The 15,602-nt window shown below is 48.2% G+C and overlaps 1 protein-coding gene across 1 annotated transcript; it reads left to right on the top strand.

Annotated features, from left to right (window-relative positions):
- Positions 1–8,258: 8,258 nt before the first annotated feature.
- LOC129546170 (cationic amino acid transporter 3-like) lies at positions 8,259–15,331 on the top strand. Its single transcript, XM_055411022.2, has 11 exons — positions 8,259–8,813; positions 10,277–10,435; positions 11,777–11,954; positions 12,159–12,271; positions 12,438–12,660; positions 12,827–12,966; positions 13,068–13,170; positions 13,360–13,556; positions 13,762–13,928; positions 14,198–14,306; positions 14,463–15,331. The coding sequence occupies exons 1-11, from the start codon at positions 8,441–8,443 to the stop codon at positions 14,582–14,584; spliced, it is 1,884 nt and encodes a 627-aa protein (XP_055266997.2). The 5' UTR covers positions 8,259–8,440; the 3' UTR covers positions 14,585–15,331.
- Positions 15,332–15,602: the final 271 nt, after the last annotated feature.

The raw sequence follows: 15,602 nt of genomic DNA, 5'->3' as shown, positions 1-15,602 counted from the left end.
TAAGTCTTCTTTATGGTCCAACTTTCACATCCATACATGACAACTGGACAAATCATGCTGCTGCTGCTGCTGTTGCTGCTAAGTCACTTCAGTCGTGTCCGACTCTGTGTGACCCCATAGACGGAAGCCCACCAGGCTCCCCCATCCCTGGGATTCTCCAGGCAAGAACACTGGAGTGGGTTGCCATTTCCTTCTCCAATGTGTGAAAGTGAAGTCGCTCAGTCGTGTCCGACCCTTAGCGACCCCACGGACTGCAGCCTACAAGGCTGCTCCATCCATGGGATTTTCTAGGCAATAGTACTGGAGTGGCTTGCCATTGCCTTCTCCGGGACAAATCATAGCTTTGACTATATGGACCTTTGTTGGCAAAGCAATGTCTCTGTTTTTTGATATGCTGTCTAGGTTGGTCATAGCTTTTCTTGCAAGGAGCTTTTAATTTCAAGGCTGAAGTCACCATGGGCAGTGATTTTGGAACCCAAGAAAATAAAGTCTATCACTGTTTCCATTGTTCCCCCATCTATTTGCCACGAAGTGATGGGACTGAATGTCATGATCTCCATTTTTTGAATGTTGAGTTTTAATCCAACTTTTTCACTCACCTCTTTCACCTTCATCAAGAGGCTCTTTAGTTCTTCTCTGCTTTCTGCCATTAGGGTAGTTTCATCTGCAAATCTGAAGTTATTGATATTTCTCCCAGCAATCTTGATTCTAGCTTGTGCTTCATCCAGCCTGGCATTTCACAAGATGTACTCTGCATATAAGTTAAATAAGCAGGGTGACAATACACAGCCTTGACATACTCCTTTCCCAATTTGGAACCAGTCTGCTGTTCCATGTCCGGTTCTAACTGTTGCTTCTTTACCTGCATACAGGTTTCTCAGGAGGCATGATGGTCTGGTATTCATTCCCATCCATGGAATGGGAACACCCATTCGGGCAGTTGCTAATCACGGAAGGAATGATTAGCAACTGCTTGAAGCTGCACTTTGGAACTCAGGGAAGGTCATGGAGGCTGGAGTCATGCCTACAAGAAACGCGGGGACAGAAATATGCCTCCGTGCCCAGGAGCCCCATGTGGTCCTGAGGTTCAGTTCAGTTCAGTCACTCAGTCGTGTCTGACTCTTTGCGACCCCATGAATCACAGCATGCCAGGCCTCCCTGTCCATCACCAACTTCTGGAGTTCATACAAACTCATGTCCATCGAGTCGGTGATACCATCCAGCCATCTCATTCTTTGTCGTTCCCTTCTCCTCTTGCCCCCAATGCCCCCCAGCATCAGAGTCTTTTCCAGTGAGTCAACTCTTCACATAAGGTGGCCAAAGTATTAGAGTTTCAGCTTCAACATCAGTCCTTCCAATGAACACCCAGGACCAATCTCCTCTAGAATGGACTGGTTGGATCTCCTTGCAGTCCAAGGGACTCTCAAAAGTCTTCTCCAACACCACAGTTCAAAAGCATCAATTCTTCGGCAATCAGCTTTCTTTACAGTCCAACTCTCACATCCATACACGACCACTGGAAAAACCATAGCCTTCACTAGACGGACGTTGGTTGGCAAAGTAATGTCTCTGCTTTTTAATATACTATCTAGGTTGGTCATAATTTCCTTCCAAGGAGTAAGCGTCTTTTAATTTTATGGCTGCAATCAGCATCTGCAATGATTTTGGAGCCCCCAAAAATAAAGTCTGACACTGTTTCCACTGTTTCCCCATCTATTTCCCATGAAGTGATGGGACCAGATGCCACAGTTTTAGTTTTGTGAATGTTGAGCTTCAAGCCAACTTTTTCACTCTCCTCTTTCACTTTCATCAAGAGGCTTTTTAGTTCCTCTTCACTTTCTGCCATAAGGGTTGTATCATCTGCACATCTGAGATTATTGATATTTCTCCTGGCAATCTTGATTAGGAGCTAGGTAAGCTCTGCTGCTGCTGCTGCTAAGTCACTTCAGTCGTGTCTGACTCTGTGTGACCCCATAGATGGAAGCCCACCAGGCTCCCCTGTCCCTGGGATTCTCCAGGCAAGAACACTGGAGTGGGTTGCCATTTCCTTCTCCAATGTGTGAAAGTGGAAAGTGAAAAGTGAAAGTGAAGTCGCTCAGTCGTGTCCGACCCTTAGCGACCCCACGGACTGTAGCCTACCAGGCTCTTCCATCCATGGGATTTTCTAGGCAAGAGTACTGGAGTGGCTTGCAGGCTGGGCATTTAGAATTAGACTCGTGTTTACATTTCCTGAGGAAGGAGGCAGGTGGGCTCTAGGCTAGATATTTACAGCCAGCCTCCTGTTGGCACTTCGAGAGGGAACTAACAGGAACAGAGTAAGTGTCCTGTGGACACTTAAGATAACAATCACGGCAGGGCTAAACTCTATTTGATTAAAAGATCAAGAAGTCACATATTTCCCACCCTTTGGACTGGGGAGACGCTGCAGATGCCCAGAAAGGCTCCTTGGAGGTCAAAAAGAAGGGGGCGCCATCCCATAATATGTGATGCCAAGGGCCCCCTCACAGGGCTCTGGACTAGAGTCTGTCTTGGAAAGAAGTTTCATATGCATGTTGGTGAGGATCCTTAGGACAGGGCAGGTGTGGAAAAAGAAACCAGATAATCGGCCAAAGGTAAAGAAGCCTGGAAGAACGGTCCTTGTGATTGATTTTACTGCCTTCTATGGGGCTCCTCCTCCTGGGGGGACGCCCACACCCTTTCCCTCCAGGTGTGTATCTCCGCCTCGCTTCTGTCTTAACTGAACAAACTTCCTCTGAGTGCTCTTTCGCTTGTTGTGCTGTGTCTCTAATAGTGAACTTTGTACCTGTTGTTTTGTTTTGTTTACAATTTTTGCCTTCTTGAGAAATGCATTTTTCAGTGGGGGCAAGAGCCAGGAAAACCTTGTCTCTAGCCTCTAGCCCCTGGTGGATGAGCAGCTAGAGTCCCAGTTTTCATCCAGGCCACTCAGGTCTGATCCCTGGGTAGAAAACTAAGACCTCGCTTCAGGCCACCCCTCGTGGCCGTCTGTCTCCAAGACCAGGATTTCAAGGTCAACTGCAGGTCCAGTTCCCCGGCCGAGAAGTAAGCCGCCGGCGGCTCACGGCTGACTCTGTCTGAGATCGCTGATGCTGGAACCCGGGATTTCAAGGTAAACTGCTGTTCTCCCTGAACTGCTGGCGGGAGGCTTCTGCCTTTCAGTCTCCCCTGTGAGAACTTGCTTGCTGTCACGCTCTGCCTTGTCCTCTTTCCTGGACTCACAGGGCTGGATCTGGGTCCACCCAGTGAGGGAGCCCTCTGGATCTTTCTCTCTCCTCTCTCCCTCTTTCTCCCTGAGCTACAGCCCCCAGGAGGTCTTCCACCCAAGCAGGGCTTCCTCACTGAATTTGCAAGCAGCACGCTGGGAGCCCATCGCCTTCAACAGACCGCTCCTGCTACACCCACACCGTGTCCCCCGGGCCCCACTGTCTTCCAATGTTTCTCTCTGAGTGCCCTGCCACCGCAAACACCACCTTCCTCTTTTTAACCCCGTGATTTTCTTTCCTGCATTACTCATGAAGCAAGGTAGCTGGTTCCCCCCACCCCACCCTCCGCCACTTAAGCCTTATATCTCCTTCATGTTTATATTAGATGCCAAACAGGACAATAGACCTAGGGTACGTCTGCTGTTTAATGTCCCACCTTAGTCCGTGTCCAAAAATCCCTCAGGTCCTGACCCCCATGGCATTTTGCATTGCAGTCAGCTCCAATGACCCCAGCAGTCCGCCCCCGCCCCACCAACCCCAGGCTCTGACAGTCCACATGCCGCGTGGACAGCCTACTGGGCTGGCTATTTTGAGCCATACCACAAAGCAGCAACAGATGCCACTCAAAGAGAGCCCTGGTGATGGACTGGTACTGGTTCAAATATCCACACCCCTCTGGACCCCTGGCACATGGACAGGATTGACCACAGATGTCTGCTGGAGGATGCTCGGAACTCCATGAAGCCCAGGATTCAAAGGAAATTCAGAGGACACTCTGAGTCTCCCTCAGGGCCCCCTGAGTAATGTTTCTGGGAGGCTGGGCTTCATTTCTAGGAGCGCTGTTCTTGGTTGCAGGTTGTTCAGCATAGGAGGATCCTCTTTCTAAGCCAGATGGACCAAGAAAGGGAAAACTTAGATTTTGCTGTAACATGACCTGAACTTTATTTAGGTTGGGGGATGGAAAGTGACCTAGAGACTGGGGTCTCTAGATTGTAATACTATCTTGCAATTAGATCTTTATCACCACAGGGTTGGAAAGTAAACTGAGATCAACTCTTCTGAACTTCTAAACGATCCCCATCAACTTCTCCCAACTCTCAGAGTGGTGTAACAAGCTTCCCCAACTCCTGCAATTTCCTCTACTTCTTCAGATTCTTCTGATCAAACTAAGATCCCACCTCTTCAGAGGGGCAACCCCTGCTGGGGTAACATTTTATCATCCATTTATCTGCTCCTATTATTAGGGCCAATTTGAGCACTGGTCTAAATTTTAGCTACGAAACTATGACTACAGTAAAGAAAGATGATATTTTATTATGACATGGTGTGGCCAAAATATTCTCTGCACTTCAGAGAAAATTAGTATAAAAATCTGAAATTGGAAAAAGAAAAAACACTTTTTTTTTTGCATGTACAGTTAGAGAAAGCCAGCTTTTAAAATACTTTTTTCTTTCAGAATTCTGACCCTAAGAGAACAAGTCCTACTAAGAGAATGTGGTTTTCTCTCCCTGTACCTTGATACCAGGGCTCCCAGGAACACTTATAGCACTTAATAATCTCTAATTCCTGAGACTGGAGGAAAAAATAAGGACAAAGCCTTTTAAAAATTTACTCATCCCAACTGCTATTTATAAACCAGTGAGTTTTGTATTGTAATGCCTGATTCGTGACTAAGTATAGAATATGAAATTATGAGATTGCTGTCTGGATATACATGTGTATTTACACTCTGATGCCTTTGTAAATGGAGAAGGCAATGGCAACCCACTCCAGTACTTTTGCCTGGAAAATTCCATGGACAGAGTCGGACACGACTGAGTGACTTCACTTTCACTTTTCACTTTCATGCAATGGCAAAGGAAATGGCAACCCACTCCAGTGTTCTTGCCTGGAGAATCCCAGGAACAGTGGAACCTGGTGGGCTGCCGTTTCTGGGGTCTCACAGAGTCAGACACGACTGAAGCGACTTAGCAGCAGCCTTTGTAAAAGTGCCCCCTCTTCCAGATTTGTAGAGTGGGCTTTCTAAGATCAAATTAAAATGAATTAGGTAAATAAGTTTTGTTAGCAATGTTGAGCCGGTGCCAGACAGAAGTGTGGATTTCTCTGTCTGTGAGGAGAACACAGTTCTCTTGGAATACTGCTTTTGATAACAGACCATGTGAACTTCCTTGCCTTTCAGTCATTTATATTTGCTTTGGAAATCTTTCTCTTACTTTGGTTGAGTGAATAAGTATTATTTCACGATGCTCTCTGAAGATTACAACACATGTAGATACAGTTCATCCTGCTTCTACAAAACTCAACTCCTTGTTAAACTTTTGCCCATCCTAATGCCTCTGTACCATGACAATGGTCTACTCTTAAGTTAGGGAGGTTAAAGTGGGTGAACAATAGCTGTAAATTAAAGTCACATTGATGAGAAAGCCAGGATGACCATTTAGCTTTTCCCAGCTCCTTGGCAAACCTCATTGTTATTTCATGGGTTAAAGCCTTTCCTGACTACCTGGCTTTGTTGCCCTCATGATGAAAACAAAATGGTTAAAACATATGTTCCATTTGGGGTATACTTTCCACAGTCTCTAGTGATCAAAGCACCCCCTTCACCGTACAGATTATACAAACCTTCCCCTAAAACCTCTAAACTTCTTGAAATTATCACTGTCACTAATCCTCAGTCATTAGGCAAGATCAACAGAGCTAATGGAAAAATTGGACTCAAAAAGAACAAACATTAGTTACGGGAGATTAAATGAATCACTAAAGACGTGTGTGTGTGTGTGCTAAGTCACTTCAGTCATGTCTGACTCCTTGTGACACCGTGGACTGCAGCCCACCAGGCTCCTCTGTCCGTGGGACTCTCCAGGCAAGAATACTGGAGTGGGTTGCCATGCCCTCCTCCAGGGGATCTTCCCGACCCAGGGATCAAACCTGTGTCCCTTATATCTACTTGCATTGGCAGGTAGATTCTTTACTACCAGCACCACTTGGGAAGCCCCAAACTGCTGAGTATGATTATGTTTATGACTTTTTTCTGACTTATTATTGGCGTCTAATCTGTTTTTCAGATATTAAAAAAGCTATTATTCTCAAGCTGCTGATGATTTACAACAGTTTGGTAACTGACATCTATAGATAAAATTAAAACGTTTCTCTTTTCTCTCTGCTTGATCCCTCCAGAAAATGGGGACCTTTGGGCTCTGAACAATTTCATTGGGTTGAAAAGACAGGTGCAGGAAACTCAAGTATTTGGCAGACCTCTACAAGACAGAAATCCACCTAGGCAAAATCTGATGATAGACCTTTGACATGGCTTTCTTGGCCTTAAGGGGACTTTTGGAAATTTAGTCAGAGATTGCTTCTGAAGAATTACACCAGGGTTAATGTTCCCTGGTGGCTCAGATGGTAAAGAATCCACCTGCAATGCGGGAGTCCTGGGTTCGATCCCTGGGTCAGGAAGATCCCCTGGAGAAGGGAGTGGCCACCCAGTCCAGTCTTCTTGGCTGGAGAATCCCGTGGACAGTGGAGCCTGGCAGGCCACAGTCCATGGGGTCACAGAATTGAACACGACTGGACGACTGACTCTTTCACTTTCACTATGGAGGAACCCATGTGGTCATAGGTCAGTGGACCTAAGATTAGCTAGATGTACTGATTCAAATCTGGGTTGACTATATATTAACTTGTCTGACTTTGCAAGAGCTACATACCACTGTCTGTCCTCCTTTCCTGAGTGATACAGAGGAAACAATTATGTCTGGGGCTCGCCTGGTGGCTCAGTGGTAAAGAAGTTGCCTGCCAATGCAGGAGATGCAGGTTCAATCCCTGGTTATGGAAGATCCCTCAAAGTAAATGGCAACCTGCTCCAGTCTTCTTGCCTGGGAAGTCCCATGAACAGAGGAGCCTGGCAGGCTACAGGCCGTGGGGTCACAAAAGAGTCGGTTACAACTTAGCAACTACACAGCAATGACAAAACCTTGTCTGAGTAAAAGATCAAGAGGTCACATATTTCCCATCTTTAGGGCAAGGGAGACGCTCCACATACACAGGAAGGCTTCTGCGGGCCTGAAAAGGAGGGAGTGCCATCTCATAATATGTGATGCCAGGGCCCCCTCAGGCCTCTGGGCTGGAATCCATCGTGGAAGAGATCTGCGCATATGTGTTGGGGAGGGTTGTAGGGCAGGTCAGGTGTGAAAAATGAAACCAGATAGCTGGCCAAAGGTGAACAAAGATGGGGAAGACCTGCCCGGTATGAAGGGTGTTCCTGCTTCTTTACGGGGCTCCTTCTCATGAGGGGGGCGTGACTCTGCCTGGCCTCTGTCTTAAATAAACAGTCTATTCCTCTGCGTGCTCTCCCACTTGCGCTGTGTCTCTAATAATACACTTCATACCTGTTTGTTTTTTTATTTTTAAGTTTTTTCCTCCTTAAGAAATGCATTTATCAATGGAGACAAGAGCCAGGGGAACCTTGTCTCTAGCCTCTAGCCCCGGGTGGATGAGTGGCTGGGATTCCTGGTTTTCATCCAGGCCACCCAGGTCCAATTCCCGAGCAGAGAACTAAGACCTCCTTTCAAGCCACCGCTTGCTCCTGTCTCTCTCTCTCTGAAACCAACAGCATCAGTTTCAGAAAATGGGAAGAGCAAATAATTGGTTAACAAACGTTTGCCCCTCTGCACAGACAAGTCTTTCAAAGACCAAAAGTTCTCTTCGGTAATAGCTCTCTTCCTGGCATAGGCACTGTAACCTAAATTATTTTGAGCCACGAAGAGAGAGGCAAAAGGCTATCCTTCAGGCTGCAACGTCTTAATTGCCTTCAGCTGAAAATAATCCACAAGCCAAAGTGGGACATTTTGCTATGCTAAGTCGCTTCAGTCGTGTCCGACTCTGTGTGACCCCATAGACGGAAGCCCACCAGGCTCCCCTGTCCCTGGGATTCTCCAGGCAAGAACACTGGAGTGGGTTGCCATTTGAGTGACGCATTCTCTTTCCCCTCACTTCTCTTCATCCACCCTTCCAGTAACGCTGAAGCATATTCAAGGTTTCATGCCTCAGATACCAAATCTCCGAGCTGGAGAACTTGCCCAGTGAATCCTTCCCCACCTGCTCCCATCACTCCTTTGCTCCGTGGAATTGGACTCCCAGGACCCAGGGCAGGTGGACATTCTTGACGGCTTGCTGCGTTGTTTTCTCAGCAAATCTGAGCCTCTTCAACTGTGTCAAGGATGCTGCGTCAGTACGTTCATCAATTTGGTCAGAAACTGGTACGCAGGCGGCGGCTGGGGCCCAAGGAGGGGTCTGAGAGGCACACGGCTCCTCGTCTGAACACCCTTGACTTGATTGCCTTGGGTTTGGGCGGCACCCTAGGGAATGGCATGTACATCTTGGTTGGAGAAGTGTCTGTGTACGAGGCTGGACCAGCGATCGTCATCTGCTACTTGCTGGCCGGCCTGTCATCTCTGTTGTCCGGGCTCTGCTATGCGGAGTTGGCGGCCCAGGTACCACGCTCCAGTTCTGTGTATCTCTACAGCTATGTCACCATGGGTCAGCTGTACGCCTTCATCACTGGCTGGAACCTCATCCTGTCCTATGTCATGGGTGAGATGATGGGGTAGGGGAAGGTGTGGGGCTTCAGATCAGAAATTCAGAGGAGGTACTGGAGTCTTATTAATTTGGGAAAACTTTGTTGTCAACCTTGTGGGCTGAAGTGGGTTATTGTGGCAGGAAAACCCCACAAGTTCTTTCCACTTAGATCAATCCCTCTTCCTTTAAATGATGGGCCAGGAACCGTGAAGGAAAGGGAACTGTGGGGAGTGGGTAAGAAGGGGGCATGGCCCACAGGCTCATCCCTTCACCTCTTTGAAGTCTCTGCTCAGTTGCTGCCTTTGAGGGAGGTCCTCTACCACCCAATTAAAAAGATTTTTTTATTTATTGGGTTGCGCCAAGTCTCTGTTGCTGGGCACGGGCTGCCCTTCTAGCTTTGGTGTGAGGGCTGCTCGTTGCCGTGGCTCTTCTTGTTGTGGCACCTGGACATGCGGGATCTTTCTGGACCAGGGATCAAACCCCGCATGTCCCCTGCATTAGCAGGCGACTTCTTAACCACTGCACCACCAGAGAAATCCTGCAACTCAATTTAAAATTTTACCCTCGGGACTTCCCTGGTGGGGAAGCTAAGGCTCCAAGCTCACAAAGCAGGGGGCCCAGGTTCGATCCCTGGTCAGGGAACTAGATTCCACATGCCACAGAGTTTGCATGCAGCAACTAAGACTCAGGACAGCTAAATAAATAATTTTTTTTTTTTTAAAAATCAGGGACTTCCCAGGTGGTCCAGTGGTGAAGAGTCTGCCTGCCAACGCAGGGGACACGGGTTCGACCCCTGACGTGGTTAGATTCCACATGCCGTGGGGTCACTAAGCTTGTGTGCCACAACTACTGAGCCCGCACTCCCTAGAGCCTGTGCTTCACAAGAACAGAAGCCACAGCAGTGAGAAGCCCATGCCCCACAACTAGGGAGCCGCCCCCACTCCCTGCATCCAGGGAAAAGCCCATGGGCGGCGGTGAAGACCCAGGGCGGCCAAGAATCAATGAATCGATAAACAAAAATTTTTTAAAAAAAGAAACGTAAACTTTCACCCTCATCTTCCAACCTTCATTTTTAAACATTAATTAATTTATTTTAATTGGAAGCTAATTACTTTACAATATTGTAGTGATTTTTGCCATACATTCTTCCAACCTTCTTGATCCCACCTTCCATTTATATTTTTTCTGGCCTCACATTAATCTCCTGCTAACGTATTAAATGGACAGACGAGCCTGGCTGGCTACAGTCCAAGGGGTCGCAAAGAGTGGGACACGACTGAGCGACTAAACACAGCACACAGCAATATATTAAATAGTTGAGCTATTTTGTGAATCATCTGGGTCTACTCTCTCCACTCCATACATAGAAACTTTTTGAGCTTAAGTGATTTGTTGGCTTCTTTCCCCTATGCTCCCCATGACATGGCAGGAGTTCAGTTCATGTCTGTCGATGAACGTCTCTTCCTCTGCTGCTGCAGGCACCGCCTGTGTGTCCAGGGCCTGGAGTGCTGCCTTCGACAGCCTGATTGGGAACCACATCTCTCGGGCGTTCCAAGGAACTTTCTCTCTGAACGTGCCCTACTTCCTGGCCACCTATGCAGACTTTTTTGCACTGGGCCTGGTGCTGCTTCTTACAGGTGAGACAGGGTTCAGAGACAGAAGGGCAGAGTAGAGTGTGGAGGGGGAGCTGGGGTGCAGAAAGCTTAGGGGCTCCAGAATGGTGGGCGGACTAAGCCTGGAATGAAGTGTCTGGGACAAGAGAGACAGGAAGGCAAGACAGACATGGACCATGGTTCTCCACCCTTGGCGCCATTGACATTCTGCCTAAAGTCACTCTTTGGTGTCTGTGCGGGGTACTGCCCTATTCATTGTAGGTTTTGTTTTCAATCATTGTAAAATATTGAGTAGCACCCCTGGTTTTTCCAGGGGTAAAACAGTCAGTAGCTCAGGCAGTAAAGAATCTGCCTGTAGTGCAGGAGACCCAGGCTCGATCCCTGGGTCAGGAAGATCCCCTGGAGAAGGAAATGGCAACCCCCTCCAGTATTCTTGCCTGGAGAATCCCATGGATGGAGGAGCCTGGCGGGCTACAGTCCACGGGGTCGCAAGAGTTGGACAGGATTCGCGACTAAACCACCACCACCCTGGTTTTTACTCACGAGAAAATAGTGAAGCCCACCTCCTGAATGACAGCAATCAGAATGTCTCCAGACTTTACCAAGAGTCTCTTGAGAGATCAAAATCACCCCCACCTGATAATCATTTACTTAAGACTTATAAGTTTCTTCCACATACTGAGACTGAAGATGTGTGAGAGGAAACTCACACAAAATTAACCTTTTTTTTTTTTTACTATATTGCCCCAGATTTATTGGGATATAATTGAGATTGCAATATTATATAATTTTAAGATGTGCAAAGTGTGATTTGATCAATTGGTTTATTGTGGGACGGTTGCCACAGTAAGAAATTAACCATCTTTAAAGTGGACAATTCAGTGGTACTGAGTACCTTCAAGACCCCGGTTCAATTCCTGGGTCAGGAAGATCCACTGGAGAAGGGATAGGCTACCCACTCCAGTATTCTTGGGCTTCCCTTGCGGCTCAGCTGGTAAAGAATCCGCGTGCAATGTGGGAGACCTGGGTTTGATCCCCGGGCTGGGAAAATCCCCTGGAGAAGGGAAATGCTACCCACTCCAGTCTTCTGTCCTGGAGAATCCCATGGACTAAGTCCACGGGGTCACAGAGTCAGACACGACTGAGCGGCTCTCACTCTCAGCACCTTAACACTGTGGTACGACCACTACCTGCCTCTAGTCCCAGATTTGTTCATCCCGAGAAGAGGGAAACCTGTGCACACTGAGCAATCACTGTCCACCTTCCACTCGGCCGCAAACACCAGCCTCTGACAACCGCTGCTGACTGTTCTCTGTCTGTGGATTCAGTTATTTTGGATGTCTCTTATTCCATGTTCCCCCACAGCACTACTGTTTCTGGGAGCTCGTGAGTCAACCCTGGCTAACAAAGTGTTCACTGGCTTGAACCTTTCGGTTCTCAGCTTCACCATCGTCTCTGGCTTCATTAAGGGAGACCTCCACAACTGGAGGCTCACGGAAGAGGACTACAGATCGGCCACATCTGGATCCAGTGACACCTACAGGTCAGGACGCTGCTCTTTCTCACAGTAACGCCTGTGTGTTTGATGCGGAGCTGGGAATACGGTGGGGACTCACGACTTCGGGGCTGACGGATCTAGATGGTGCGAATCCGGGGGCCCAGGGCTTGTCAAGTTAACTGAGGAGTCCAGTGGAGAACAGTGAACACACCTCACCCATGTTCTTTCTTGCTCCTTCTCTCAACACAGCTTGGGCCCTCTGGGTTCTGGAGGGTTTCTGCCTTTTGGCTTTGAAGGGATTCTCCAGGGAGCAGCAACGTGTGTCTATGCCTTTATTGGCTTTGATATCATTGCTACTACAGGTAACATGGTCGCTGGGTGTCTTATCGCGGGTCTGGGCAGGTTGTGCTGCCCTTGGGCACAGGGGTTGGGAGAAGGTTAGACTGCGTTTGGAGGTGCAAGGGGAAATTGGATTTTGTGCTTTCATTCCAGTGTGTTTTCTGACCCTGTACTCCACCCATCTCGCAGGGAAAGAGGCCCAAGATCCTCGTCGCTCCATCCCCTTGGGCATCGTGGTCACGATCTTTGTCTGCTTTTTGGCGTATTTTGCTGTCTCAGCGGCACTTACCCTCATGGTGCCCTACTACCAGATTCACCCCCAGAGTCCCTTGCTGCAGGCTTTCCTCCACATCGGGTGGAACCCTGCCCGATACGTCGTGGCTGTTGGCACCCTCTGTGCTCTTACATCCAGGTCAGTGTCACGGTTTTTAATCCACCCGCTGTGGGATTATCGGGAATCGTAGTCCTTGGATTCAGAGACAACAGGAAAAGACATCTGACCCCAGGAAGACAGGGAGCAGAAGCCCTGGTCTCTCCTGCCTCTCCACACCCTCACATGTTTCCATTTCCTGTCCCAGCCTCCTGGGTACCATATTCACCATGCCTCGGCTGATCTACGTAATGGCAGAGGATGGGCTCCTTTTCCGGGGACTTGCCCGACTCTATGGCCGCAGAGGAACCCCCATCTGGGCCATCTTGGTTTCTGGAAGTCTTGCAGGTGTATAAACACAGTCCACTCCTTCTCTGATTAATTTTCTTGACTTGTATGTGTCCACAGTCTCACTCTCTTCTCCCACCGCATTTGTGCCCTGATTTTAGCGGTCCTGGCTCTGCTCTTGGAGCTGATCGATCTTGTGTACCTCGTGTCAATTGGGACCCTGCTTGCTTACTCCCTGGTGGCCTTTTCTGTGCTTGTCCTCAGGTAAGGCTTCTCTATACCTTGGCCGGCGGTCTTTGACTCACGGGGATTGATGCAGAGATAATTCTCTTCTTCCTTCCTGCTATCTTCTAAATGTCCTGCTATCATTAAGCTGGAAAATGGCGGATTAGTCTGGGTAATGTTGGATGAGTAGGGGCTGCAATTAATACTGCCTTAATATTTCTAATTCAGGTATCAACCAGAACAGAATTTCAGCAAGAATGAGAAAAAAGATGATGACATTGATATGTCACAATGGGAAGCAAGTCCTTGGGAACCTGCATCAGAAGCAGGAACTTCAAGGACTCTAAAGACTCTGTGGTTCCCCTCCAGCACCACCCCCACTCTGAAATCTGGGCAGATTGTCTACGGATGTGCCTCCCTGCTTGGTGAGCAGTGGGACTTCTCTTTGGCTGTATTCTGCAATTGACAGCACGGAGAAGGCAGTGTGTTTTGAGCAATTGAGGAGGAGTCTTGGAGATACGATGGCCCTTCCTGAGGCGGGCAGCCTGGGGGAGGGGGGGGTGTGACCCGAGGTCCTGATGTCTTTGTCTTCTAAGTCCAGCCTGTTCTCCTCCACCTTGACCCCTGCAGGTCTCCTGCTGACCCTCCTGAGCCTGGTCCTAGCCCGGTGGCCCAGCCAGGTGTTCTCTGGAGACCCCGGGCTCACAACAGTGGCTGTGCTGCTGCTGCTGCTCATCACTGGGGTCACGGCCATCATCTGGAGGCAGCCCCAGAGCCCCACTGCTCTTCACTTCAGGGTAGGTGACCTCATGTGCCCACAGTGTCCACCTGGAGTGAAGGAGGTCTGCGTGCTTTGAGGTCTAAGCGTCCTTCGCTGGACCAGGAATGACAGGAGTTGCTAAAACCCCTGGACGCTTCCCCGATCCTCACTCAGTGCTTTACGTACACAGGCTCAGTAGGCACTCAGCACACAGCCTGAGTAGAATGGGAGTTTTCTGACACTTGGGTCGGGTCTCCCTCCTAGGCGTCTGGACTGTGTCCAGGGATGAACTAACTCTGCCCACAGGCGCCTGCTCTGCCTGTCCTCCCGCTGGTGAGCATCTTTGCGAATGTCTACTTGTTGATGCAGATGAACACTGGGGCCTGGGTCCTATTTGGCATCTGGATGGCCTTTGGTAAGTGCCTTCCTTGGAAAATGAGTGACTGAACCCAAGGATCTTCCTACTACCTCTCCCAGAAACTGTGTCGGACACCATAATAGGAGGGCTAATGGGACCTTTAAGTGAGGAGAGCACCTACTTTTCCTTCTCATCATCTCATTTCCCTGCTAGGATTTGCCATATACTTTGGATATGGGATACGACACAGCTTGGAAGAGAACAGTGATCAACAGTTACCAGTCTCCACCTCCCAAATGCTGGACCAAAACATGCCCAATGATGAATCAGGTTAACCATAAGAAACTGATCCTGTGTGGAATCCCTTCACACACTGGAGGCGTCTTCCTGTTCAAGGGTGACTTTGAGCCTCTATGGAGTCTGAAGGTGAAATACAGTGACAGCCGTATGCTTATTGCCACCAGATAGAATGACTTTACTGTTGAATAAACTTTTCAAAACATAATAGGTATACAGAAAAGCACACGCTTCATAAGTGGGCAGCAAGATCAATTTGCACAAAGAAAGTATAACTATTAACTAAAAGTGAAAGTGAAATCGCTCAGTCCTGTCCGACTGCGATTTTCCAGGCAAGAATACTGGAGTGGGTTGCCATTTCCTTCTCCAGGAGATCTTCCCAACCCAGGGCTTGAACCCCGGTCTCCCGCATTTTAGGCAGACACTTTACCGTCTGAGCCACCAGGGAAGTCCTAACTATTAACTAGAGGACGTAACAAAATATCAAGGGGCATGTAAGAAGCACCTTCTTATGCCGATTCCCAGTGAACACAGAGACTGTGACCTGGAAAGAAATGCAGGCAACCGTACTTTGTGTCTAGAGTTGTGGGGATGACCGACTAAAGTACAGTGAAGTGTCTGAAATACCGTGTGTTCAGTTAAAGGAGATGAGACATATAATCAAAGAATCGCATGTATAGGTAATGTTTTATGTGCCCCAAGAGGGAGAAAATTTTATTTAGCAGATGTTATCACAGTGAATGTACAGTATTTATATGGCAAAAAAATTTTTGATCAACTAATTAAAATGGAAAATTGGACTTTAAAGCCGTGTCTGATCTATGAGTGGTGCATGCTGTATCATGTTGCAGAAGATAAATACAGAGAAACTGGGGAGAGGAGAGAGAAGCGGGGGAGGTGGTGAGGGGTTCTGTGAGATGAGAACTTCTTCCCTTGATCGGATCTCACTTTCACATGAAAATCATGAAGTGATGGATGTAGGTGGGCAACTCATGGAAAGCCATGAAGGATTTTTAAAATGATTATTCTGGGTGTAGATCAGCTAGGAGGATAAAA

The sequence above is a fragment of the Moschus berezovskii genome, chromosome 22 (assembly GCF_049115385.1).
Source record: "Moschus berezovskii isolate FMDL1 chromosome 22, NW_MosBer_1.0, whole genome shotgun sequence".
Classification (NCBI taxonomy): Eukaryota; Metazoa; Chordata; class Mammalia; order Artiodactyla; family Moschidae; genus Moschus; species Moschus berezovskii.
Note: the sequence above shows the minus strand (reverse complement) of the source record. Positions and strands in the feature narration are given on the sequence as shown.